Genomic DNA, 26,236 nt, shown 5'->3' on the forward strand with positions numbered 1-26,236 from the left:
TTGAGAAAAGATGCAGAAGTGCAACTTCATCTAATTCTACAAAAATATCTTCAAAAACAATTGGTTTTACAGGTATTTACTTTCAAAGTTGAAAAGGACAGTCTTGATTAGCCCAACAACTACAGAGCTGGATTACTCTTCAGAACTCAAGGTATCAAAGTGCATATAACCAGCACCTAGCTAAATATGAACTATGCTCCTTAGTTTATTTTTTTTTTAATATACACTTACTGAAGAAAAATACCAGCAAGTAATTAGACATTCAAATGACATGCTTTCTTACAAGTATTATGTGCTGTATCCTGAGGATCCCATCCAACGACAAAATGTACCATAATCTTTAGACAATGTGCATACATAAGATAACTAACGAAGACCTTACTCAAACTAAAATGCTACAACTTCAGCATAGTCTGCAAGTCACTGCATTTAAATCACTAGTCCTCCAATGCAGAAACTACTTCCATCCCAGTGGCTGCAAAATGGAATGGCAACAACACTTCCGCTACTCCTTAACAGCTTTGCACTTTTTTAGAAGAGTATATTTTAGAAAAAAAATTATAAACATGTTTTGATTTGTGCCAAATACCACTTCGAAGAATTAATTTACGTCACTCTTTAAATTTTAACAACAAAAGCTTGGTTTTTTTTGTTTGTTTTTGTTTCTTTTAGCTCCTTCTTCTGAATAAGTGAGACAAACTCATTAGAATAGCCTTCTTGACCTATATATTTCTATGAACTTGGTCCTGGCCATGAAATTCTGGTGGTGTGCTAGACACTAGAAAGAAAGGTGAAAAGTCTTGCGTTTGGACTCATTTTCTCCTGTTTAGTGTCTGCCATGCACAAAGAAAAAGACAACACCTTAAAGAAGACAGAAGATCAAAGACTTCATAATTGTCAAATCTGGAAAAAGGAAAGAAAGAAGCAAATCCTGGGTAATGATAAAACATGAAAAAAAAAAAAAGGCAAAAAAAAAAAAAAAAAAAAACCAGAAGAGCAACAGGAAAATAGAAAACCAAGAGGGCCCATAACCATCAGTATGAACTCTCCTTACCAATCCTGTTGGAAAGATACGTTCACAGAAAATACACACAGTCAAAAAAATCAAGAATAGTCAAAAATAATGCTATGGATCCTTCATGATCATCTAGTACCATAGTCAATGTCTCTGATAGTTCAGATCAGAAAGAGATTTCATTAATATTAAAGATTTTTACCCACTGACATCTATGTTAGTCAGCAATGCTCCAAATGATGGATATGTCTGGGATTCTCCTGACAGATTTTTAAAATTATTATTATTAATATTACTTAGAATAACTGGTTAGTTGACATTAGGAGTTCAAAAATAAATCGTCAAAGCTTGCAAAGTAAAATAAAATAAAAATTGCCTGCAAAAAATAGTACACATGGAGGATGAATAATGACATAGCCTACAATTATACACACACACATTTCCCATAAGATATCTGCCTCGAGGATTTTATGATGTTCAGCAACTAAAACAGAATTCATGTAGCAAATAAGGATTTTGTGCATAGAAGCTTGTCTTATTTGATTTAGTGCTCTGAGGATGTTTGATGAAAGAGGAAGGAGAGTATAAAAAGCGAATGGACAGTTTCATTGCTAATGCCATTCAATGTCACTCTGAAGAAATCTGCCTCTACCTCTGCCACAAAATTCTTATGCAATACGAAGTCATTTAACCCAACTTTCCAGAGTTATCACTTGTTATGCGCTCATTTTTGGCTTTGAGCAACTTAGTCTAGTAGAAGGTGTTCCTGCTTACATTTAAACAACCTACAGTGATCTGTGGAAGCCTTTTGCGTTCCTAATTGAATGGAGGTTAATGTTAATAGAAATTTCTCCTAAATCTTGAGTCCTCTCTGAACACTCAACACTAGCAAGCATCTCCCAACACATTCAGTCCTCTTTTTAATTTACCTAAAGTCTCCATTCATAACAAAAGCAATAACAGTTCAGTGAAGTTGTAAACCTAGGATTACAAAGTACTCAGAATACATCAACCAGAATAGCACCTGAAAAACTTAAACTCTGCACTTACTAAACTGATATACATAGTGAGACAGACATCAAACCACATGCAGACTAGTAAGAATTTTAAAATGGGAATAGCTTAATACCTATGGAAGAACTTGTTTTTAATCAGACAATAAGATGCAATCATAACACGAAAATAACAAGGCTGAATTAAGTTTATACAGCTCATTCAAACTCAGTTTTCTAAGTTCTAGATGCTTCATCGTGCAACTTTTTTTCATATATGCACTAATACAGCCACTTTTTTCACCAATTTGCCACAGTATAATCCTGAAGGATACTTTTGTTGTAATGGTATTACTCAGTCTACAATCTGATTGATTTTAGACCTTAAATACTGAATCTTAACACACTTAAATTTTTAATCCTTTAATTTCTCTATTCTGCCAGTAATTGATAAGGACAGTCACACTTAGAAGAGGTCTTAATTTAATCACTCTGGAAATCAATTAGAAGATAAAAACTTCCTTATATTATTATTATGACAATTTCTTGATCAAATGCACAAGGCAATCATAATCAATGCATGACTCTTCATGCACTTTTAATCAATATATAATTCAGTAGTTACTCCTTCACCAATTGAAAACACAATACAGGAAGGAATCGAGGAATTCACATCTCATAAGCAGGCATAATTTAAAAGCTCAGTATCAGTCAAATGTAATGTCTCAAGTCATCAAATGAAATAACCCTTTATAGTAATAAAGGCCACATATAGGCCAGAAGGCATTAATTTCACATGAAGTATCTCACCAGTCAAGACAGTACTAGGCTTCTCCTTGTTGCAGCATTGCTGAAACCTCTCTGTAGAAACCAATTACAGAAAGAACAATACTCTTCCTGCACCTATTTACAAACAGCTCCTCAAAAAATTATTGGCAGGTAAACAGATAACCTAATAAATAAAAGAGCTTATCATACCAAATGCCCTCATGTCATTTTGAGTATCATCACATAAATTAGGGTCCTTTCTTAAGATGGTTAAGAAGGCAGCTTTTTTTTTTTTTTTAAATACTTTAATATTTATCAAGATTGTCTCTTAAAACACAATTTGAATTAAAAGTTCAATAATAATAGCATATAAGAATCCCAGAAGAATATTACAATGTGCTGAAGCAGAGGCAGAGAAGACCTACAATTGTACCGGCTAATGTAAAGCATTGGAAGCACTCAGTTGTCTGCCACCTGTGTCTGCTGCATCAGGTAACATAGAATTTCCAACATAGAAGCATTCCTATACTCGTTGTAAAAGATGAACATTTTCTGACCTACAATTTTCTATGCTCAAGCTTTAAGTTCCTTCTTTGATCCATGTGACATAGTCTTAATCTAAATGGGAGTACACGAACCCCACACATTTAAAAATTCCAAGAAATTGCTGGCACTCTTTAATAAACTTCCTGCATTTATGCAGTTTCCCATCTTACAACTTTTTTTTTTTTTTAATTTTTAATTTTCAGCAATATTCATATACCCAAATCTCTCCCCCAAGGAGTCCCTTCATCTTCAACCATCTCTTAGAAGTGCACTGCACAGAGGTAATACACCATCATAAAAGAAACTTCCGAAGATGCTACACCTGAAGCAGAACACACTGCTTCCATGACTGCTTATTTTCAGAGACAACTGTGAAGACACTATACTTGCTGCACAAAGAGGAGACAAAGACGTCTCCTTAAACTCTTTTTCTTCACGACTGTAAACAGAATATAACACCACCTGTACCTTGCTCTGTGAGCACAGCTAATGTGTAAGTACTTCATTCTTACTGAACGAAGGCCAGACTATGTGCTAAAAGAAAAATGATTTATTCCACAGACCCTCTACTGAGTTCCTACATCATAGAATTATAGAATCATTAAGGTTGAAAAAGACTTTTAAGATCATCTAGACCAACTATCCAACTACCACCAATATTTCCCATTATGTCTCTCAGTGCCACACGCACACATTTCTTGAATGTCTCCACGGATGGTGATTCCACCACCTCCCTGGGCAGTCTGTGCCAGTGCTCAACCAATCCTTTGGAGAACTGTTTCCTAACATCCAACCTGACCCTCCTCTGGCACCGCTTGAAGTCATTACCTACCTTACCAGAATTTAATTTGGACACAAGAAAGTAAAAGAAACACCAGATATATAGGTATGTTTCATATGTGGAAGCTCATCTGGCATAAAGCTGTTTGGAGTATAAATGGTAACACCGTCAGAATAATTTATTAGCTTGTAAAAGCACAATTTTGGTAACTATACTTATTACCCTTGACTAAACCTTCATGTTTTGAAATAACTGGAAAAATAATTATTCTTCCAGTTCTTAAGCTTGCCATGCACAGAGAGATTGTCCACTACATTTAAAAATCACATTTGCACAAAATTTAAAGAAAAATATCTAGAGCTCTGACACAAGTGCAAGAGCTGCTGTTTTACAGAGCACAAGTTATGTGATACATTTACAATAATCAGAAGACCCAGTTCTGTAAATGTTTTGCATGAACAACAGAAACTGTGATCTAGTCTGGCAAAGGGTTTTGGTCTAATTCAAAGCATTGACTAATTCGTGCTCTGAAAGTTGACATGCACAAGCAGACAAGTTTGTTTTAATCACAGAACGTCACACAACAAGAAAAAAATGTGCTTTGCCATTAAAGACGATGCAAAAAACGTGCAACTGTACACTAAAGCTTGGGCTGTGTAGCTGATCTGTTAAACTGAAAAAGAACAGCATGAGAAATCATACAGAAAGAAGAATCTTTCTTTTTTTCTAGTGGTTACAATAAATCTTTTTTAAAATAAAAAAGATGGAAAAAGTAGATACTTGATATTGATAGAAAGCATGTCTGAGCCTAAGAAAACCAGTTCATCTTAGTGGAAATATTACCCCTGTAACACTGGCAAGGTCAGCATCAGCTTGGCTTATTTGCTGCCTATGTCCCTGTTGTGCACGTTAGAAAATGTTTTAAGATGTTTTTTCATAAAGCAGCAGAGTTCACTTTGTTGTAGTGGATGATTCCTTTCTCTCTAGACACAACCCCTCACTCCCTGACTTTCATGGGATTTGGAAGGAAGGAAGAAAGGAATGCGCATTTCAAGAAGCAACTGTGAATTCACACGAAGTACTAAATCCTAGTTAAAATGTCTGCGCAAATAGTTATGGGGCAGAAAAAAGCCTAGCTCCCCTTCTTACTGAAGCCAGTCATTTCATGGCAGTATAAGACAATCTTTATCTTACTTTCGTCCCCTGAGTATCAAGATATGGGTTCAAATTTTGTGAAGAAAATGTAAGAACTTAGCATAAAAATTAAAAGCACGACTAAGGAGAAGTCTGTGACAGCAACCTAGACAGAAAGGTAGCAATAAAATATATGTTTGAAGACCTCTTCTTGCATGCTTTAGTAAAACAGTCTGGAAAATGAGTGACATTATCAAAAGTTACTTGAAATATGAAGCGTGTTCCCCAAGTCAGCTAACACAGTGCTCTTTTCCTCTCTCTCAGTATTTGACAGCAGGATGTAAGAATTTCATTTGTAACGCTTACCCCCCAGAAAAACCTCTACTTTCTTCAGTTCAGCATAATGAAATAAAAAAGGAAGATACTTATAAAGCTCAGTACATAAGGAAAAAAGCTGATAGAGATATAAATACATAAAGCCAAGCAAAGTAAAAAGTCAATTTATCTTTCCTTTTTCCTGTTCTGTTCAGTTTCTAGGGTAAGGCTGAAGAAAAGAAATGTAATAGCATTTGCCTTAGAGTTGTCCTATAGATTTGGGAAACCAGAAGCTGGTCAGCCTAGCCTTGACCACCAATGACTCCATACAGTATGTCTTCATGGAGGCCATAATTAGCCTCATGACTGGGAAAAGTTAATGTGGATTTACTAGGGACAAATTGCGCCTGAGTAGCCTGATGATTTCCTTCTATGAGGCATGAATTGACTCAGCAGGCAAAGGAGAAAGTAACCAGAGTTATATATCTTGGTCTTAGCAAGGACTTCAACATACTTTCAGACATTAGGCTGCCTGGAGAAAGAAATGGAGTATACAGGCAGACTATAAAAGTAGGTTAAAAAAAAAAAAAAAGGCTGAACACTAGGACTCAAGGCCTGTGACAAATGGCACAATGCTCAGTTGGCAGCATTTCCCAGGGAGTGGTACTAGAACTAATTATGTTTAACAGAATACATTAGAATGAATCCCTGCTGAAGGGAAGGAATGTACTTTCAAAAAGCCTGCATATGACAAAGAATTGAGGGCTGTACTTGATACACTGCAATTCAGAAGAATCATGACAGGCTGTAGAAATGGGCTGGTGAGAACCTTGTGAAATTCAACATAATTCCCAGATTCACTGGCTTAGTCTGAGTTTATAATAGGATATAGGTTTGGAAAACATTCTTAAAGGTCAAAGAATCAATCCACTTACTCCAAAGCATAATCAATTTTACCCAGGTTATTCCTGAGAGATGTTCATCCAACTATTCTCTAAAATCTCCTGTGCCAGATCTTTATTTCCCACAACCATCTATTCCTTTACTAAACTAGTATTTCACAAAAAAAATATTTCTAAGACAATCTCCCTTTCCATATTTTAAGCTTATGAGTCCAGGAGCTTCAATCCTCTCCATTTGCTCAGTTTTCAGCCAATAACATTCTTCGCATTGCCTCTGGGATGTTGGAAAAGGACCATTTATTTGGCTCCATATGCTAATGAAAATATTTGCGACTTCTACTAATTACAAAATGTTTGTGCAATACTATATGGAATTGAATTTGTTTCACATTACAGCAGAGTTCACTGTGACAAAGAGCTACATGGAGATCAATTTCTGGAATGACCACAGCTATTCTCCACTCTTCTCGGTTCAATGGTAAACAACGTTTGTGCTGCGTTCCATGGCAAACTTATTAAGAATCACCATTTCTGTCAAGATTTTCTCTGAGAAATATGAGTACCTGATTCAGAATTTGGCCATAAAGACATTGGCACAGGTGTATTTTTTGTTGGAATACTCATTTTTAAGACCACTTCGTGACACTAAAAATGCCACTGTAAAGAGCTCTATGCGTAATGCTGAATATATGAACATCTTACCTCATACAGTTATTTCCTAATCATTGCAGAGCTGAATTTATATCATATAGAGGTTGGCAAGGAGTTTGTACTGCAGGCAAGACATTTCTTTTTAAGCATCCTATTGAAGTAACTTACTTCAGACAACTTGGATTCAAAGCAAGGCCCAACACTAAGGTTTCTTTAGAGAAGACTGAATTTTTTAATACATGAATAGCTTCCCTTTCAAAGAAACAGCATCCAAGAGGAACCACATTAAAATAACACTAGTTAATTCAACAGTTTTGAAAATGCAGAATGAATCCTTCACCCATTGGAAAAAAATACAATACCTATTTTATCACTAAATAAAGGCTTCCCTTCTGTGTAGATGTACAATTCTAACTCCTGAAAAAACGTTGCTCACAACATTTTGAGCCATGTATGATGTATGCATGAAATATTTGCTTTGCTCTTCTTCCTAGACAGAATATGTAATATTACTTACAAAGCCTGCAACAAGGACACCTAATGGTCAATTTATATTAAGTGTTTTATTTGAGAAGTAGTCTAATTTTGAGAGGTCAGAAGGAATCTTCACACACTAATCTTTCTACTCTTTAATTTTCATAGACAGTTATCTCCAGCTCATACCAGGACATCCTAATTTAAATCCAAAATCAGTTGTTTAGGTTTTGCTTGCTACTGAACAGAAGTTACGTGATTTTTTTGAGCCAAATCAAAGTCCATTTAGGAAGACATCACATTCACATTTTCATCAAATCATATAGGCACCTGTGAGGATATGATTGGTGTTTAGTGGGCAGCATCATGAGTTTAAACCCAGTCTAATGTAATGAAATAAAAAAGGATGGCACAAGTACTGGGCATATTTCTCATTAAAATAATTTCTAATTGTTTATAGGCCTGTGCCTGAAATCAAAGGATGTAATTTGACTTCTCATATTCTTTTGCTGTCTTGTCTGTTTCCTGTGGATGGCACTCAGCCCTAACTATGAGATCTTCAACAGCCTTCCTCCACCAAAATTCCAAAGTTTCTCCTTCAGGAGAAAATTTAAACCCAAGGCTTAAAGCAAGTGCAGTTAGTAAATCTCCCTCATTACAAAAGAAACAAAACTAACAGGCTAAAAAAAAAAAAAAAAAAAAAAGTTACACAAAAGTACAGAGGAGCTGAGCTTCCTTCTTTCGTAGCAACTGAGTCACTCTTGCAGAGTGAACAGATGCCCCGAGTTTGATTTCATGTAGCCCAAACTTCACAGTAAGTTTGTTTCACTTATGTATCCAACAGTTAGCAATTTCCATCCTTTCTTACCAAACCAAAACCTATTTTACCAGTTCAGTCATAGACTCTCCTTTGCAATGGGGAAATTAAAGGAAAAATTCAAGAAGAGATATATGTAATCCATGGCTCTACCTTAGAAAGCTTAGTTGCTGTCCAGAAACTTCAAGTTCAGATCTTGCATCCCACATATTCTGGGTTCAATCTGCAATCTTACAGTGGGCTGCTCTTTGGGCCCAGAAGTTCTTTAGCTTTGTAAGAACTTACTCTGCCATCTACTTGCTCAGTAAATTCTGAAAACTAAATGATCTTCTCACCTGTCCTTACAGGCTATCCAGTATACCCACAACACAAAAGACTACAGCAGTTTTTGACAAGATTTTCTAGGAAGTTTAAAAAACAGCAACTCTGTTTCTGTAAGAACACAAAGTATCCACCAGTATATTCAAGAGGATGCACACCTGCTTTCTCAGCATCCTCTACTTGCCATGAAATAAAAAGATGAACTTGCCTATCTTGCAGAGATATTCATGCATTATGAATCCTGAAGAGAAGATAGTACCTCAAATTAGAGCCAAACATGATCCTAAGCAGGACTCAATGGCACAGGTCATCATTCATATGCCTGTTTTTATTCAATCTCTTCACACATCTCCAGTCCTGACCTTCAACCAAAGAGCAAAAAGGAATTGAAGAATAACTCTTCATAAATATATTTGTTGGCTAGTTGCTGCTATTCACACAGACACATACACACTATAGCAGTTCAGCATGCTGTTTTCCATTGACTGTATCCAGCAATCTCAGTGGACTTACTGTGAGCTTTAGTATATCCTTGCTAGAAAGCAGACGAAGTCCCTAGCTTTCCTGCATGAAAAACTGTTCTACAACTCATCCATTCGTTAGCAATGACAGCTGGGTTAACATGGTATCATGCTCACTGCCTTAACCATTAGGTGTTTTGGGTTTTTTTGGATCTTGCCAATAGACCCAGTCACTAGAGGAATAATACAAGTATAATTTGAATTTAAGATTTTCAGACAATTTACAGTTCTTTAAATTCCAAGTATGTCTTTCTATGCCATATAAAAAATATTTTATATTTCCCTTCACCACTACAGAACCCACCAGACAAACAGAACTATGTCCCTTCAGGATTCCAACAGCTGCATTACACAAGCTGTACTGATAATCACAGAATGGTCAGGGTTGGAAGGGACCTCAAGGATCATGAACCTCCTATCTTCTGTGCCACAGGCAGGGCCACCAACCTCCCCATTTAATTCTAGACCAGGCTGCCCAGGGCTCCACCCAACCCACCCTTGAACACCTCCAGGGACAGGGCATCCACAACCTCTCTGGGCAGCCTGTGCCAGCACCTCACCTCTCTCTGTAAAGAATTTCCCCCTGACATCCAACCTGAATCTTCCCTCCCTCAACTTAAAACCATTTCCCCTGGTCCTGTAGTTGTCTACCCTTTCAAAGAGTTGATTCCCCTCCCACTTATAGGCTCCCTTTAGGTACTGAAAGGCTGCAACTAGGTCACCCCACAGCCTTCTTTTCTCCAGACTGAACAAGCCCAGCTCCCTCAGCCTGTCTTCGTAGGGGAGGTGCTCCAGTCCCCTCATCATCTTTGCAGCTCTCCTCTGGACCCTTTCCAATAGCTCTGTCTTTCCTGTACTGGGGGCTCCAGACCTGGATGCAGTACTCCAGATGGGGCCTCACAAGAGCAGAGTTGAGGGGGACAATCACCTCCCTGTCTCTGCTGGCCACCACCATTCTGTTGGAGCCCAGAATACCATTTGCTTTCTAAGCTGCAAGGGCACTTTGCTGGCTCATGTTAAGCTTGTCATCAGGACTCCCAGGTCCTTCTCTGCAGGGCTGCTCTCAAGGACCGTTCCTTCCAGTCTGTATGGATGCCTGGGATTCCTCCGGCCCAAGATAAAGCAAACCACACAAAATAACTAGGTTATAGAACATTCTGGCCATTTCTAGAGAATCTTTTACATATAAACTCCTTCATTAGGTAGAATGTAAATTTTTTTGTTCAGTTAGCCTGTTAAAAATCAGGCCTAATGGAACACACCAAATAAGAGTTCCTCTGGCAAGGTGTCTTGCAAGTGCAGTCTTTTTACTTCAGTCAGCTTCTAAATGTTGAGAGTGAAGAACTCAATGTTTGGTTTTTTTTTGTGTGTGTGTTATACTGAATTTAAACACAAGAGTCCTACTAGATCAGCTGGTATCAGATTTCAGAGTTGGTGGAAATCTTCAGATAGAGCATACGTAAGCCATAGCACTTTCAGCAAATTTACATCAGGAAAAAACCACACCAAAACATCTACAATTTCCTATTTTATAGAGACAATGAGGTATTACAGAGATATGGTATCCTCACAGACACATCCAATTGATTAATTCTCCTGTTCTGTCCTTCCTGTAATTGTATTACATTTAATCTGACAAAAAAAAAAAAAAAAAAAAAAAAAAAAAGCAAGACTATTATCACTGATGATTAAGGAACTGTTGCAGAAAGGAAAATAGATCCCACATTTAGGGTACAAATTAAAGCTTTTGGAAACCTTGATTTAAATCTTCCCCACTAAGGACTTCCTGCATGCCCTGGGTAGCCCAACTGGGCCCATATTCAGAAAGGTAATTAAGCATCAAACTTTAATTAAAATCAATGGATTGGAGTTCCCAACTGTACACTGAGATCTGGGCCTCACTCTGCATAGTTCAGTTCCTCATCTATAAAACCAGAACAATAGCACTTTGCTGTCTCATGGGAAAGATTAAAAGATAAACACTTGAATACTCAAGTCTCCAGGGCAACAGGGACAGATGAATTCCTTAGCTAAAATGAGAACATTAATTGCCCTTTGTCTGGTAGTATTTTGCTAGATTCAACCAGCATTGCTGTCTCTAACATCTTCAAGTGATACTAGTAAGTATTAAAAATTGTTTGCATCTTTAGTGGAATGACATTGTAGATGCCTAACATTTCTTCTGTAGTCCGAAGGACTACAAAGTTACAGGTGGACAGTTCTGACAGAAGCAATCCTTTCCTTCACCTGACTTCTTTTCATCTAATGCATACTGAGAGCACATCTTCTGCCTATCACAAAGCTTTCTCTTCAACTGCAAGAGAAAGATACTGCGTAGGGTAGCCAGTGTTTATTGCCAAACTTCTTTTTTTAATAAATTCAGAAAAATTCCCAGATGACACATCTGCCTCTATTACTTGCACCTTGGAGCATATAATCAGCTGGGAAGGCACTGCAGATGACTGCATTTATCAGCAGTGAAAAAACTGATCTATCTTTTTCTGGATTAGCAGTGGGTGATCACAAAAGCACCAAGAAGTACCTATCTTCTGACTGACATATACAAGCTGGCATACTTTTGTGTCAAAAATGTACACAGCTGCATGCACACTAAAGTCATTCCATCCATAAAGTACAATTGCCACCTGCTTATCCTCAAAAGATGGGTAATGAAACAAGGGCCTCAATAATGGAACAAGTGTAGAGAACTCTTCATTCCTCTATCTTTTTTTCAAAACCCTCCTACTTTTCATAATTTCCCATCTTTGTTTTAGAAGGGCTAGTGACAATTAAAAAAAAACAACAGATTTTCACTTCTCAAAAACTGAGTTATCAAGTAGATGAATTATACTTTTCCAGGTACTAAACAGGATGATTTAACTTGAATGTCAGTCTTTCCTGGCAGGTATCTGGACAAACTGCCTGGCTTGTTATGGTTCTAGCTCATCTTCAGGTACTCAGATCAATAAATCATCTAATAGAAAGATCACAATCCAAACAAATAATAAACTGTGTTAATTCACACAACAGCATCAGCCAACAGGTTCCAATTTTAATGGAGCTTTAACATCTTCTTTGAATCCATCTTTTCGAACTCTCTCAAACTACCACCTCAAAAACAGTATTGCTCTATTAGATACTAGCTCCTAGTATCAGTCTGAACACCAGACTGAATAAGTGCTTGGGTAGACAAGCACTGGGCTTTCTTGGTCATAGATAGGCATGCTAACTATCCAAGTAGAGCATCTCCCTTTTCCTCAGCACTCATATAGACTTACAAGGAAGATACCAGTGATACCTGTAATTACTCGGCTGGTTAAACTACTTAACTACTCTGCAGTGATGGGACTGACTACAGCTCTGGTGAGAAAAACTGTAGCTCAGTTGGTGTTTAGATCATCGCAAATGATAAAAGGAAAAAAGTTAAGATGACTTTAAAAAAAAAAAAAAACAACTAAATATACAGTAAAAGGTGCAAACTCTGATGTCAGGAAATCTGTCTAGCCATTTGGCTGTGGAAAAGAGCCCAACAGCTGATCCCATAGACTCCTGCACAGGGGCAGGTTTTGCAAGTCAACATGGTGTCCAATATTTAACTAACGCATTATCACTTGTTATAATTACTCTGCTACCAATCAAGTAAGCACCTAGCAAGAAAATGAAATGGAAATGTTCTTCAACTTCTAATTTTTTTTAAACATCAGATTCACTGTGTGATCACAGATAGAGAAGGCTATTTGTGTTTTAAACAAAAACTGGATTCTCACAAACATACTAGCAAGTACCAAGATACGTGCGAACCAAGAAAATTGACAAGATTATCTGTGATGATCCAGAAAATTAAGATACATCAGCTGCTGAGTTCGCTTTAAATCTTTAGGGTTCTTCCCTGTGTCACCAATACTGCATGGTTTTTGCAGCCTTAACTCATAGCAACCAAGTCACAGTACCAGGCTAAGGTGTATCACTGTACAGTAGAGCTTCAGTATCATCCACACGCAGTGGAATACTTGCTGACACTGACATTGATATTCCTTTAAGGATTTTCCTTTGCTGCTGTAAGCTAGTATGTATATATATATATTATACATATATATATATACATACATGTATACACACACACACACACACACACACCCCTCTTACATACCTTTTTAAAAATAAAGAAATAAATCTTCATCTTTGTCATTTCTTCTTATGCTGCTAAAAAAGTCATGTTCTGTGCACATCATTGTAATATACTAATGACAGACCACTATAACACCTCAAACACACAACTTGATTTATCGAGATATTTTTCCCAGAACTGTACTGTTTATGTCTTTGATTTATCCATGAAGTGAAGACATTAGCAAAATCTGGGAATCACAGAACATAGGAAAGCTGGTCTGCAAACTGCAAAGATCTGAAAGACCCGCTGTTCCAAAATACATACCTAAACAAAAATAAAGCAGCCCAGAAAAAGCATACTTCTGTCAGATTGGCAGTCTTTTTTCTTGCCTAGACTATAGTAGCAAAACATCACAAATGATTTGAGCACAGGAAAGAGCTCAGGAGTACTCGCACAACCTCAGAAATCCTCAAAAAGATATGAAATAAAACAGGTCTTAGCAAATTCATTGAGAAATTTTGATCCCAGATGCATAAACCAAATCCATCTTATATTTACCACAAGGAAATAAGACATACGCAGTAACACTCACCATCACGTACACCTCCATGCCTAAAGCCAAGGGAACAAATCCCACATGCCCAATAAAGTTTTCTACAGGCTTTTTATGTGACAATCAAAATAGCCCATACATCACTAACAATCAAATTATGCTTGTACATTAAAACCCACATATTTTACCGTAGAAATGTTAAAAATAATGACAATGAGTTGTTAAACAAATGCAGAGTATAACTGATATATTTCTTAAGTAATTTAAATGAATTTACCTGTAAAGTAAGCATTGGCAGGAAGAGTCGAACTAGCAAATCTGTAATAACCATTTCCTGGGAAACGGACTCCTTTTGCTACTTCTGTATCCCATGTAGCTAAAGATGAATCCATCCTTTCCACCTGGTAGGTGGGAGAAGGTCCGTTAAGTTCTTCAGGTTCATTCCAGCTTATCTTCACCATTGTGCTGTTTATTCCTTCAACACGAGGGGCATGAAACTTCCTTGGAGCTGTGCATTAAAATATATTGATATATATATTAAGAAATTATAGGAAAAATAGTTTCTTATACATAACAGTTTTCCAAAAACATCCAGCTATGTTTTCTAGTCCACTTAAGAACAGATATCTGCAGAAGCTTCATTAGAAAAAAAAAGAATTCTTAATTTTTAAAAGAACTTGCTTTCAGCTTTCTTGTGCTTCAGGCTTTGGACAATTTCTGTATTTCCCTGCTGATGAGTCTCTTAAGTCACGGTCAATGGAAAGCACCTATCTGTATGACTTTCAGAGTTGGAATTGAACGAGAGACCAAAGAAAAATCTGAATGATAAATTAAGTCTTGCTATATCTCAGCAGTACAGTGTATAACAATACAAATCTTTTATCACTAGATGAACTTACCCAGTCAACAGGACCAGAACAGCTTTGTAAGCTGAATAATGAAGGCCTATAGTATTTTTTTTTTTAATGCACATGCATAACCTAATATGAAACTAACATATGTTCAGAAAATTATTTCATTCAAGAAAATGCTTGTCTCTAGACTTCTTTACACCAACACTGGTGTGCAGTAACATTCCATGCAAGACTGTCTCTTTGAGGCTATCAGTATATGCAACTTCATGGTATTACAATGGTCCTCCTACCAATAAAACCAATATGCTGATTCTATTATACAACTTGATAGATTTTGTCACTCTATAGCTGAACTATGAACAGAATCAAAACAAAATCTTTTTATTTCTTTAAAGTACTGTACAGTAAGCCACTGGAGGGCAGCAAGATCTGTTTGCTTAATGGCATAATGGCCATACAGGTAGAAAGGATTGGTCCAGCATTGAAAAAGATGTCATCTGAAGAAGGAGTACAAGAACACTTTATTGCCTATAGAACCTCCACCTATCTTTCCTTTTTTCCTCCTCTTATTTCCTTGATAAACAAAAGGATTCAGACATAGAAAACTTCATTTGTAAGCAAGAAGTGAAATACAATGACAACTTGTAAAAATTATTTGTTCCCATAATGACATAGTAACGAGCAATAAACGCCTCTCAAGAACAATAAAATCCGAATTAAAATATGGGTCTTCAAAATCTGACATTACTTCACAGCACAGCATTGTATATTGTGAGATCTTTAAAGAAAAAGAAATTGCTTCATTTACAAGAAATTAATAACATCCTTTTAAACATTAGTGCATTTCCAGAATCATTTACATATTTTTCATTTTTTCTATTCGCCTGTAGCATGTTGCTATCATTTTTCTTCCTTTCCCCTCCCTTCCCCCAGCTTGATAAATATTCTTCTTGGAGAAAGCAGTGAGTGGGGGAACTGGGAAGCTGCCAGTGACACTATGTGCTGTAAATTCCTGCTTAGGCATCATTTATGACTTCACAATCTAATTAGTATCTCACGCTATGTTAGAAATTTACAATGTCAAAATTGAAGTAATGCAGCGTGAGGTCATAAGCTCTCCTGCATAAGTAGGGCACAGCACTAATGAATTGTGGTATTAATGCACAAGTTTAAATAGAAAACATGTCTTAACAATCAAAACGTCACCTTCGGAAGGATCTGGTGTACGTCAGCATTTTAAATGTGAACATAAGAGGTTGAGCCCTTCAGTTTGACTTCATGACGGTAAAACGGAAATGATAAAATTCATTAGTTCTAAAACACATACAGCTAACACTCATGACAATAACTAGATCTTCCTTTAAAGCCTAGTATTAATAAATGGCAGATAGTTGGACCATAATTATGGCATCTCTGGTACCCAAACCTGAAGCTTTTATAGGGCTTATGCAATTAACTACTTAAATGCATCGTAACACTTGCTTCTGTGACAGGGAAGTATTGATTTTTTAATCATTTTCAAGTCTCCTCCAGCACAAATAAATGTACTACAGTTACAGTTAATGCACTGTGTACACGCATTAAACACTGGCATGACACAATTTATTATTTTGTGATATATGGAACAGAAGACTACCTTTTAGAAAGTAACATTCACGCTGTAACATTAGTATTTAAACTAGAGCTCATTAACGCTTGAGAATTCTTGTGCATCAAGACAATGGAAGGCTAAGCACAAAAAGTTGCATCAGTTAAAAAAGGAAAGCCTGGGGAAAAAAAAAAAACAAAACAAAACAAAGCAACAACTCAACAACTCTTCACAGGCTCAGATGGTACTGAGAATAAATCCGTAGCACTAGTCCAGCATGGTACTAAACACTGAAATTAAAAATATTCAAGACTAAAAGATACACTATATATTTTCCTAAAGGTGTCACTGTGGTACCTGTAGCTACTTTCTGAAAGATGAATCGACTACAGTTTTACCTACTTAATTTCTTTTAGTCACGTTCTGTTAAGACACATCTGTCAAAATAATGAGTGCACTACATTTTAGTGGATTCAAAGTCACATTTTGTGTATTTTAATTATGTAGTTTTAATGTCTTGCTATATAATACATATTTAATATATTATAAAGCTAAAACAGTGTTTAAAAGTCTATGATTGCTGCATGCCATTGTGTAGCACAGGGCACAGAGAAGACCAATAAAGACAGATGGTCCATACAGCTTATGTTGAAGTCATATATCTAAATATAGATGTTGCTACACAGGTCATTACAAATAAGCCTTTCCCATGTGTGCATGCACACACATGTACACAAAAATGAAGTTGGTAAGTAAAGAGCAGTTAATTTTGTTTTGTTTGAAATAATATCATTTTAGTTTTAGACTCCAAGACAGATGCCAGCATTTCACTCTGAACAGATGGTAATTCCATCTAATAGTGCATCTCTGTATTAGTAAGGTCTGTTGTGTATACAAACAGTAATAAACACTAGGTAAGGATCAAAATAAATTTTAATTGTTGACATTAAATTCTGGCAGACGTGGTTCTAAGGATACAATACTCTTTTCTCAAGTCTGTCAGGTTTACTAATACAACTGCTAAAGTTTTCCCATCCTCTGCCAGATTCTTATCCCAGAAATAACATATTTACAGTATGACTAAATTTAATAGGTTTACGTATGTTTGAATAACTACTACTCAGCATACTGTAGGTAGATATTTGAGGATCTTTCCACAGAACTCTTCAATTAGCCATTCTGAATCATTCACAGTGGTAACAATACCAACAAGAATGAAATTTTTAATAATCTTTTATTTGCATTAGGAATGCACGCATACAAATTGAAACATAAATTCAAGGACAAAAGCATCAAGCCTGATTTTTATCATCTTGGAGTTTTCCTTGCAGGTGAAATTACCTGCCTAGCTAGTGGTCATCCATTTCATTTCCACTACAGTTCAGAGGACCCTGAGATAGTCATAACATTTCTGACATGATCTTTTATTTCCCTGCTCTTCACAACAGCACCAGCCATTTAAACAGTAATAGTAAAAAAAATAATAATAATAATACTTATACCTATGGGACAATATTTTAATTTTTTTCAGAAAATTCTTAAGAGTCTGTTCTGGAATTCTCCCCAAAACAAAAAACCTTACACCCCTAACATCGTCAAAAGAAAGTTTAATAACATGGCTATGCTACAGTCATATTTCTTTAAAAATAGATGTACTACACAGTATTTTTTAAAAATCGTGAAAAATATATTGCTTCCACCATATGGGACAACCAACGACTCACCAACCGATTTAAGATGCAGCATATTGAGCTGACCATATGTTACAGTGCTGTTGAATGGCTGAGTGATTCATGCCCGTCACATTCTAGTATATCAATTAAAGCTCCTTGAAGTCTGCATGATTTGTGTCTCTGTTATTAAACCCTGCTAATTCATCCCACTTACACATCTGTTATAAATCTCTAGGAGTGCTGCATGATTCATGGCAATCTGTGAGCATGGTACAGCAAATTCTTCTCCTTGTAATTAACAGTAAATTGTTTTACTGCCATGCAATGAATTTTTCAGTTATATTGCAAATGAACTCCTAAATGCACGGTTCTTTCCTAAGAACTGACTTATATCATTAGGCAATTAAAAACTATTGCTTTGAACCAAAAGCTTTTAATCAAGAGAAGTACAACTTAAACATAGCTTAAAACCTTACGAATTTGACATAGAGAAAAAGAACAAACCGAGCTATTTTTGAAGTACGTGTTAGAAGAGGATGAGAGACAAATAACTTTTCAGACCTTGCTATTTTCCTGAAACTCAAAGAGTATTTTAACTACAGCTTGCACACTTGGCAAGACAACTTTGAGCATACACTGTTTATCTCAGAAGTTACCTAAGTCATCTGTCATTACCAAATTTCTCAGATTACTTTACACTTTCCTAATTGTAAAACAGTGTCTTTATTCTTGAAATAAATAATTGGATAATTAGCCAGGCTGAATCATCAGAGGATTCCAATGCTGTTCAAGTGTACTTGTCAAAGGTGAAGCAAATTCATTCCAGCTTTGCCTCTGCAGCTTTCTGAAGAGGCTTTGATTTTTTTTTTTCCCGTTACACTCTTGGCAGCAGCCTCAAATTCATGAGTCCATACATCAAGTCAGTAGTTTAACAACAAATGAAATTAAATTCAAAGAAGGGAAACTAATTGAAGGACAGCAACAAAAGTGTTTGGTAATGTGCTTTTTAATATGGCATGCCACATTTGCATGATAATTTTTCCTTTTTAGCATGGAGCAGAAAGTGACTAGCTTAATGAGGGATTATTCAAGACAGGAATGAACAAAATGCATTCATAACTAAGAACAAAGATTGTATTATGAAACGGAAACAGGCAACTGCCGAGAAGTAACTGGATGATTGGTTTATGCATTATGAATAAAAAGGTAGAAAAATATTTATATTAGTGTTCACTAATGACTATATATACAAGATTGTTGTAATTAAAATTATAAATTAACATATTAAGAGTGCTTGTTTAATCACTTTGGGTCCTATTCACAATGAAGAGACTTATGTACATGCATGCAAAACAATCTGTGTTTTCAGGCCAGCAGCAAATGGACCTCACATTTCTCTTCTGCAACAAAGGAAAATATACATTACTAATTACCTGTTTAACGTGCATTTGTGATTTTAAAATTGAGGCACAGCATTTTGTAGACAGGCATAAAGAAATGCAATATTGTCATGACAATGGGTTAAGGCTTGCCCTGAAACTTATTCATGAATGGAAAAAAATGGACAAATTACTCAGATTAAAAGGGTAATCAAAAAGAAAATGACATCAAGGAGTGCAAGACAACCCAGAAAGCCCATAAGCATCATTACCCCAGTAAACCCAGAGGCAACTCCAAAGACACCAATACAACTGCTTCAGAAGTCTGCCAAGAAGCCAGATGCAGCTGGTGCTGGAAAAATATTTTCTATAAATTAGTTTCTGAATCCTATAATTGCCATCAAAAGCAAAGGATCACTAATACAATGTGCTGGGGTAAATGGCAGCAATCACAAAGCCATACTTTGGTGTCTCTTTAAAAAAAAAAAAAAAAAAAAAAAAAATTAAAAGGTTTTTTAAATGAAGTTGAAAAAAAATGAAGGGCAAAGGAAAGACAAACTTAATTACAAGAAATAAGCTCAGTCACACAGCAGTTAATGAAACATAGCTGTATAGATTGTTTAAGGCACACTTTGACAGACATAGAGAAGGGTAGGATAAGCAGTAGTACTGGTCCAAGCACTTGCATGGCTAATTCCATCCTGCTGAAATCTTCTAAATTAATGGGAATAAGAAAGCTTTTATCCACCTATGTATAAATATGATTTGAGATCTGTGAAGCCAACTATACACATATTCATGACTGAACATGCCAAAAAGAGGTTCTGTTATTGTCCTGTCACCTCCTCTTCGTGTACCCAGGATGAGTTGATTCCCTTCTTCCATTTTCTTGATGTACTTAAATTTTTCAACCTATACTGCACTACTTTGAAACACTGATCTACCAATGCTTCTTAACATCTTAGGAGCCTGTTACGAACCAGGAATTTCTGTGCAAAGTCTTTTATTGATCACACTTCCTTCCTATTTATTTTCCTGGTTCCATTTGCGTTTGTGAAAGCTTCCATCTAGCTTTATTATAAAATAACTTAATTAGTACAAATTCCATTTTGTTCACTCAAACCTCTCCCTCTCCTCACATTCTTCTAGATCAGATGTCACCTTTTACAACCATTTAGAAATGATTATGACTGTACTGTACTATGACTGTAGTGGTAAAAGGGAAATTTTTTGTCAATCTGACAGACACAAGCATGCATGGCTGATTTTAACTTCCTTTTTCACTCTCAGCTAAGCTACTCATGAGATATCACCGATACAGACACCTATACTGAGCCATGTTAGAAGGGATCTGCTTGTTAAAATAATTCAGAAGAAACCAATTGATTTAAGTTTACTCCAAAAGACTTTTCACTAAAAGATCAGCATATTGTTACTGCTGCTCCTGTAATTTGCAGAAATCTCTTTTTTTATATTTTACATTCTACCTCAAAATCTTACAATACTTCCTCAGCCTTTTTGTTTCCAGCAATTTAATGGCATTGTTTCTGTCTGTATCTTTGCTGTATTACACCATATAAAAAGCATGTTGCCAGAGAAATTATCCTAACAAACAAACAAAGGTTTAACTTGAGATTTCTAGGCACTGGCAATTCTGAAAGCAGCTCCTTTACTAGTTTACCTCAAGTGGCCATGCCAAAATTATAGCCATCACAGGACCCATTGATATAAAGGCTCCATATGATAAATTCCATAAATGGAAGGGTTAGAGATGATTTTCCATTCTCCTCCTCAAGATCAGAGGTGAAGAACTAATGTAATTTAGTATAAGCTTTAGTCCAACTTGGAGCACAGTTCCAAGCTCCTGGACTATTATGGTGTGAGGGAACTGTCATGCTGAAGCACATTGCAGTTGAGACTTCCTCCAAAATCACCCTCTGCCAGGGCATGGAGGGTGAATGGCACACAGCCAGGGAGATGGTCATCATGCCAGGGAGACATTTCTTCATGAAGAGCAGCTCCTCAACTGCACTAGAAAGGCAATTTTAATTTCATTTTGCATTGTTTGGTGTCATAAATAGGCTATTAATGGACTAAGATTTGATCATCTATTTTTACAAATAACAGGACTGGCTTTCTTAATCATTTTCCAAGTTAAAACATCCTTTAATCAAATGTCATCACAAAAGTATTTTTAATTTTCTATAAAACTACAGATTTCCAATACTTCCCAAAACTGAACTTGTACACGAAAAATTTGTTGTTAAACAAATGAAATAAAAAATGTGAACAAAAGATAAAATGGCATGTAAAATTAAAATGTTTTACTCTTTAAGTTTGTCAGAATTTAAGACATTGCATTAATATGCTTTAAAAAAGGAAACCCATAAAGGACTCTGCTTTCAAGGCCTACCATAGCAAGCAAGAAATGCTACACTGCAAAACAGCTAACAGATTAGGATGCATTTGTGATTCTATTCTGTATTCTTCTGTCTTATTAATGTGAAAAGTCTCTAAGAATTAACACAACCATGAAGAAGGCAGTCATAAACAAGCTGTCAAGCATAACAAAGCTATCGTTTCTGATTCTTTTTATAAATGTATGAATGCAAAGTTGGATGATTTGTAGTAATAAGGTGTGCCATTTAGGTCACACCTTTGTTTCCACGGTTATCAACTTAGACTGCACCTCTGTTCCTTATATGGCTATGTGCTCTGAAATCAAGTCATACAAGACACTGTAGCTGACCAGCTTGAAACTTTGTGAAGCGTCAGTATGAGGAAACAAATCTTCATATTAACATTTCAGGAAGAGAGAAGACTGACAAAGCAATCTTTGTTCTCAGACACACACACACAAAAATACAATGAGTTAAGGAACACAACAGGAGGCATCCTCCCCTTGAAAACAAAAAGTAAAGGCAATTAAACTGAGTAAGACTGAGGGCATAGTGGACATCATATCTCAGTAGCCCACATTCCCCTTCATTTCACGTATATGAACCTAGATATTTACTGTCTTCGAGCTACTCATTTCCTTCCTGGCAGCTCCTGTATTTCTTCACTGATTATACGGAGGACCTTTGATGGAATTCAGAAAACCTCAATAGAGTCCATGGAGCCTATGAAAACATTCTGCACAGAAATTCAGATTTCTTTCTTACAGGAAACCAAATTTAATAAAACAGATAATTTCAAAAGATCATAATCACAACCACCATATGATAGCTACAGTAAATGCTAAACTGCAAACGGTAATATTGTGAAAATAACTAGTGCGTTTTAAATACTTATACAAAAGCCAACCATAACGTTAAGTAGTCAGCAGGTAGGTCACCTGCATGACCTAACAACTTTTCTGTCAAAAACTTTTTGATCCTTGGACACAAATGTCAACCTCTTCCTCAAAGTAAATGCAAGCTTCCTTCCTGTCTGTTCTGTATGAATCCTTATTTTATTCCGAATTTGTAGGAAGTTAGTACACTAGAAATTCCCTGATGTGGCTGAAATTAGCTCACAGACAAATTTTTTTTAAGGTTGCACAGCCACAGGTACGCAACTTATTAAGTATCACTTTTTTAGGGAAGAACATACATACATATCTGCAAGATATCTTAAATTTCAGGGGTTGAATAAGCATTTTGAAAACAGCAGACCTCCAATTCTGACACACAGACATGCTACATAGCTATGTTAGTCAAGCACAAAAATCGTACAACTCTTTCTTTGTGGATTATGCAAGGCACCACATAGTACACATTCCTCATGCCTTGTTATGCAAATGAGACAGATTAAAAATACAGCATCAGAAATGAATGAACTCCACATGTATGTACAGTTACAGCTTAATGAAAGAGGTTAACATATATATCCATATGTATATATAACTTGCAGTTGAGAGAGTAGTACACATACTCTATTGCCATAATGTACCTCAACTATTTGTTGAAAACATTGTTTTGAATCTGTCAAGATGAACAAATAATAATTAAGAAAGTCACTGTACTAATACAACATCTATTCCTGTCACTCTGCATCAGATTATGATAACATTTAAATGTTATTTCAGAAATTGCATGTCAGATTTGCACTTAGATATAGTTTCCTTACCAGCTGCCAAAGTTTGCCCCATTCCTGGCTCACTGGCAACACAACCAATTTGATTGCAGAGTGTAATAGTGAAGTTGTACGTTCTGTAAGGTTTTAATCCTGTTGCTATATAGGAAAGTTCGTGAGCCTCTGCTATGTGTAAAACCTGCCAAGCAAAGAAATGAGAAGGTAACAACTGGTTAACAATATTAACGAATAGGAAGGAAAATAAAATATTTGTCTCTGAATTTTTAGATTCTTTCATTTGTATGTGGAAAAGCTTGCAGGGACCAATTGAGGGAAAGGATTATTTTGGAAAATCTTAACAAGCTAGGATTTAAACAATACTTCCCATCACACTGTTTTATGAGGTGACAAGACAGGTCCTAAGCGGATAAATGAGGAAACAAAGTTATTGCCTCGTAAGACTGTGTGGTGGTGCAGTTATCACTACAAACTGTACAGCTACAATCCTGGTGATGAAGATGACACTACGAAGTGGCAAAATCTGACCAAGTGCAGAATGACGTAGTTAAGAGGCACTGGGAGGAATGGGAATAATTAATGCCTACAAACATTTGAATCTGCTTCATTTGAATTATTTAAGTTACTAGTTATAGGGAAAGTACGTAAGATGTTATATCTTGGATAACTTCTTTATCAGATGATTATTTACATGAAAAATCTTGCTAGCCTGAAGCAATTTACTTTTACAACTGTTGACTCAGTAGATAATTGTAAGGTAAAATAATGTAATCCCCATTTTATAGACTAACAAGCTGAGGCCAATCTGTGGTAACGCTGAAAGCTGAAATTCGGTTCTGAGCTAGGAAGTACAATATCAGAGCATCAGTTCCACTCCTACACTCTCATCATATAAAATGTTTCTTTGCTCAATCCTCAGCTTTTAGCTTACGATTACTGCTGTGGTATTTGCTTTCCAAATCTAGTCACTCAAAAATAATAAGATCATTTTAAAACCATTTGTTCAGCTATTATAAATTTGTTTCTCTGCTATTTTAGGTTTCCCAAAGACTTTCCCCCCTTTTTTTATGCAGAGACCCAGAAAGTTACCTTTTTTAATGTAAGAATGGTCTCCTCAAAACAATGTCTTTAAGCACGTTAGCAAATGTAGCAATATAAAAAATGTCAGTTTGCAAAGATCAAGGTGAGTGTTGCTCAGACTGATCCCTCAATTTTGAATCATAATCACTAGTGAAAACAGATCATCTCAGGAATATAACTTTAAACCCAGGAGTAATGTATAATATTACAAAGCAGTCAAGATAAATTGAGAGGTGAAAAACTTGCATCAATGTATGCATCTAAAAATTGGGAAAATAAATCAGGAAAACACCAAGGAGGATGTCAAACAATCATTTCTCTTGTTACCATATACTAAAAAACTTACGGTAAAATCATACCTGGGAAAATGTTGGCAAGAACCTTTGCTCAGTTATCAAACTGATGCTGTATCCCACCACTTCTCCTCTTGATAAATTATCTTCAGGTTTTTTCCACGATACATTAAGGGAATATGGGGAAAGAGGGAATACTGATGGAGATGGCATGAACACCGGGGCTGAAATATAATAACATCTATAAAATAATGCAGATTGTAATGCAACACTTCACATAGTATTTGTAAAACATCATTTCAGGCAGTCTTTTCCAATCAAATCCCTTTTTAACCACATTTTTTAGTCTAACTGGAATTTTCTTATTATTTTAATAGACATTAAAAGTACATAATTCCCCTCTTTTCTGCTCTGGTCACAGATGCAGAAGAAAACTCTGCCTACGTCTTCAAAGAAACACTAATAGACACAAGTCCGAAACCCTTCAGCAGGAAAGTAAGTACACAGAGATGAAAAAGTCTTGAACAAAAAACTTCATGCAACCTGGGAAAAAACCGATAAAAGCAAAAAGTGTTCAATACTTCAGCATCTTAAAAGCTATTTTGTTTGCTAGGCCAGTTTGAAATTAACGTGTCTCTCACTTCCTACAAAACAGTTCCCTTGTCTTCCATAGCTGAATCTGTAAAAGGATTGTTTGCACTGCAGTTAAATCCCCACCTGATTACTTTGTAATAATAGGATACCAACTCGCAGCGCTTCTGTTATGTACAAACAACCACACTAATGGACCTCTTCCCAAACACAATTTAACACTTTTATAACATATAGTATTTAAGAACAGATAAGCACAAAGATTCATTCCAAAAGGGGAATTAGTTTAGCCAACTCTTCTTCAGGAGCAAATGACTGAGGACATGATTTTCACACTTTTGGCAAACAAAAGCAACGATCATGTAATGGAGATACTTAATTGCAAAACAGAGGCAAAAAAAAAGAAAAAAAAAAAAAAAAAAGACTAAAAAAGTTAGATTTCTGATTCTGAGTTGAAATAAGTAGCTGCTATTTCAGAATAATAATCGAAATGGCAAACTGTTTTGAAAATTTGATAAAAGGGGTTAAGAGTTGTTGTAAAATGATTCCCAAAATTCCTCGAAAATAAATAGTTCATAATACAGCAATCGGTCACCATATAGGCTTATGAAAAGTGTCAAGTATTCTACTCCCAAAAAAGTTGCTGTTTAAAGTTCTTAAAAAAAAAACCTGTTCTCTAAGTTAGCAAATCCTCCTTTCAGGAAAACAAGTTGAAAATCCTTCTTGGACAACATTCCTGATTCATAACAACTGTTAATACATTGGAAACAGATTGGTTCTGTCACAGATGCCTTTTTCCTCTT

At 36.0% G+C, this 26,236-nt stretch overlaps 1 protein-coding gene across 1 annotated transcript in view; it reads right to left on the reverse strand.

Annotated features, from left to right (window-relative positions):
- USH2A (usherin) overlaps positions 1–26,236 on the reverse strand; it is a 371,535-nt gene that overhangs the window by 260,788 nt on the left and 84,511 nt on the right. The window contains exons 18-20 of the mRNA XM_042813358.1: positions 24,909–25,066; positions 23,506–23,650; positions 14,179–14,409 (exon numbers count right to left, since the gene is read on the reverse strand). Coding sequence (XP_042669292.1) covers positions 14,179–14,409; positions 23,506–23,650; positions 24,909–25,066 — 534 coding nt within the window. The remainder of the gene's footprint in view (positions 1–14,178; positions 14,410–23,505; positions 23,651–24,908; positions 25,067–26,236) is intronic.

This window comes from Centrocercus urophasianus, unplaced genomic scaffold, assembly GCF_019232065.1.
Source record: "Centrocercus urophasianus isolate 14NV4802_14NV808 unplaced genomic scaffold, USGS_Curo_1.0 seq_10, whole genome shotgun sequence".
NCBI lineage: Eukaryota > Metazoa > Chordata > Aves > Galliformes > Phasianidae > Centrocercus > Centrocercus urophasianus.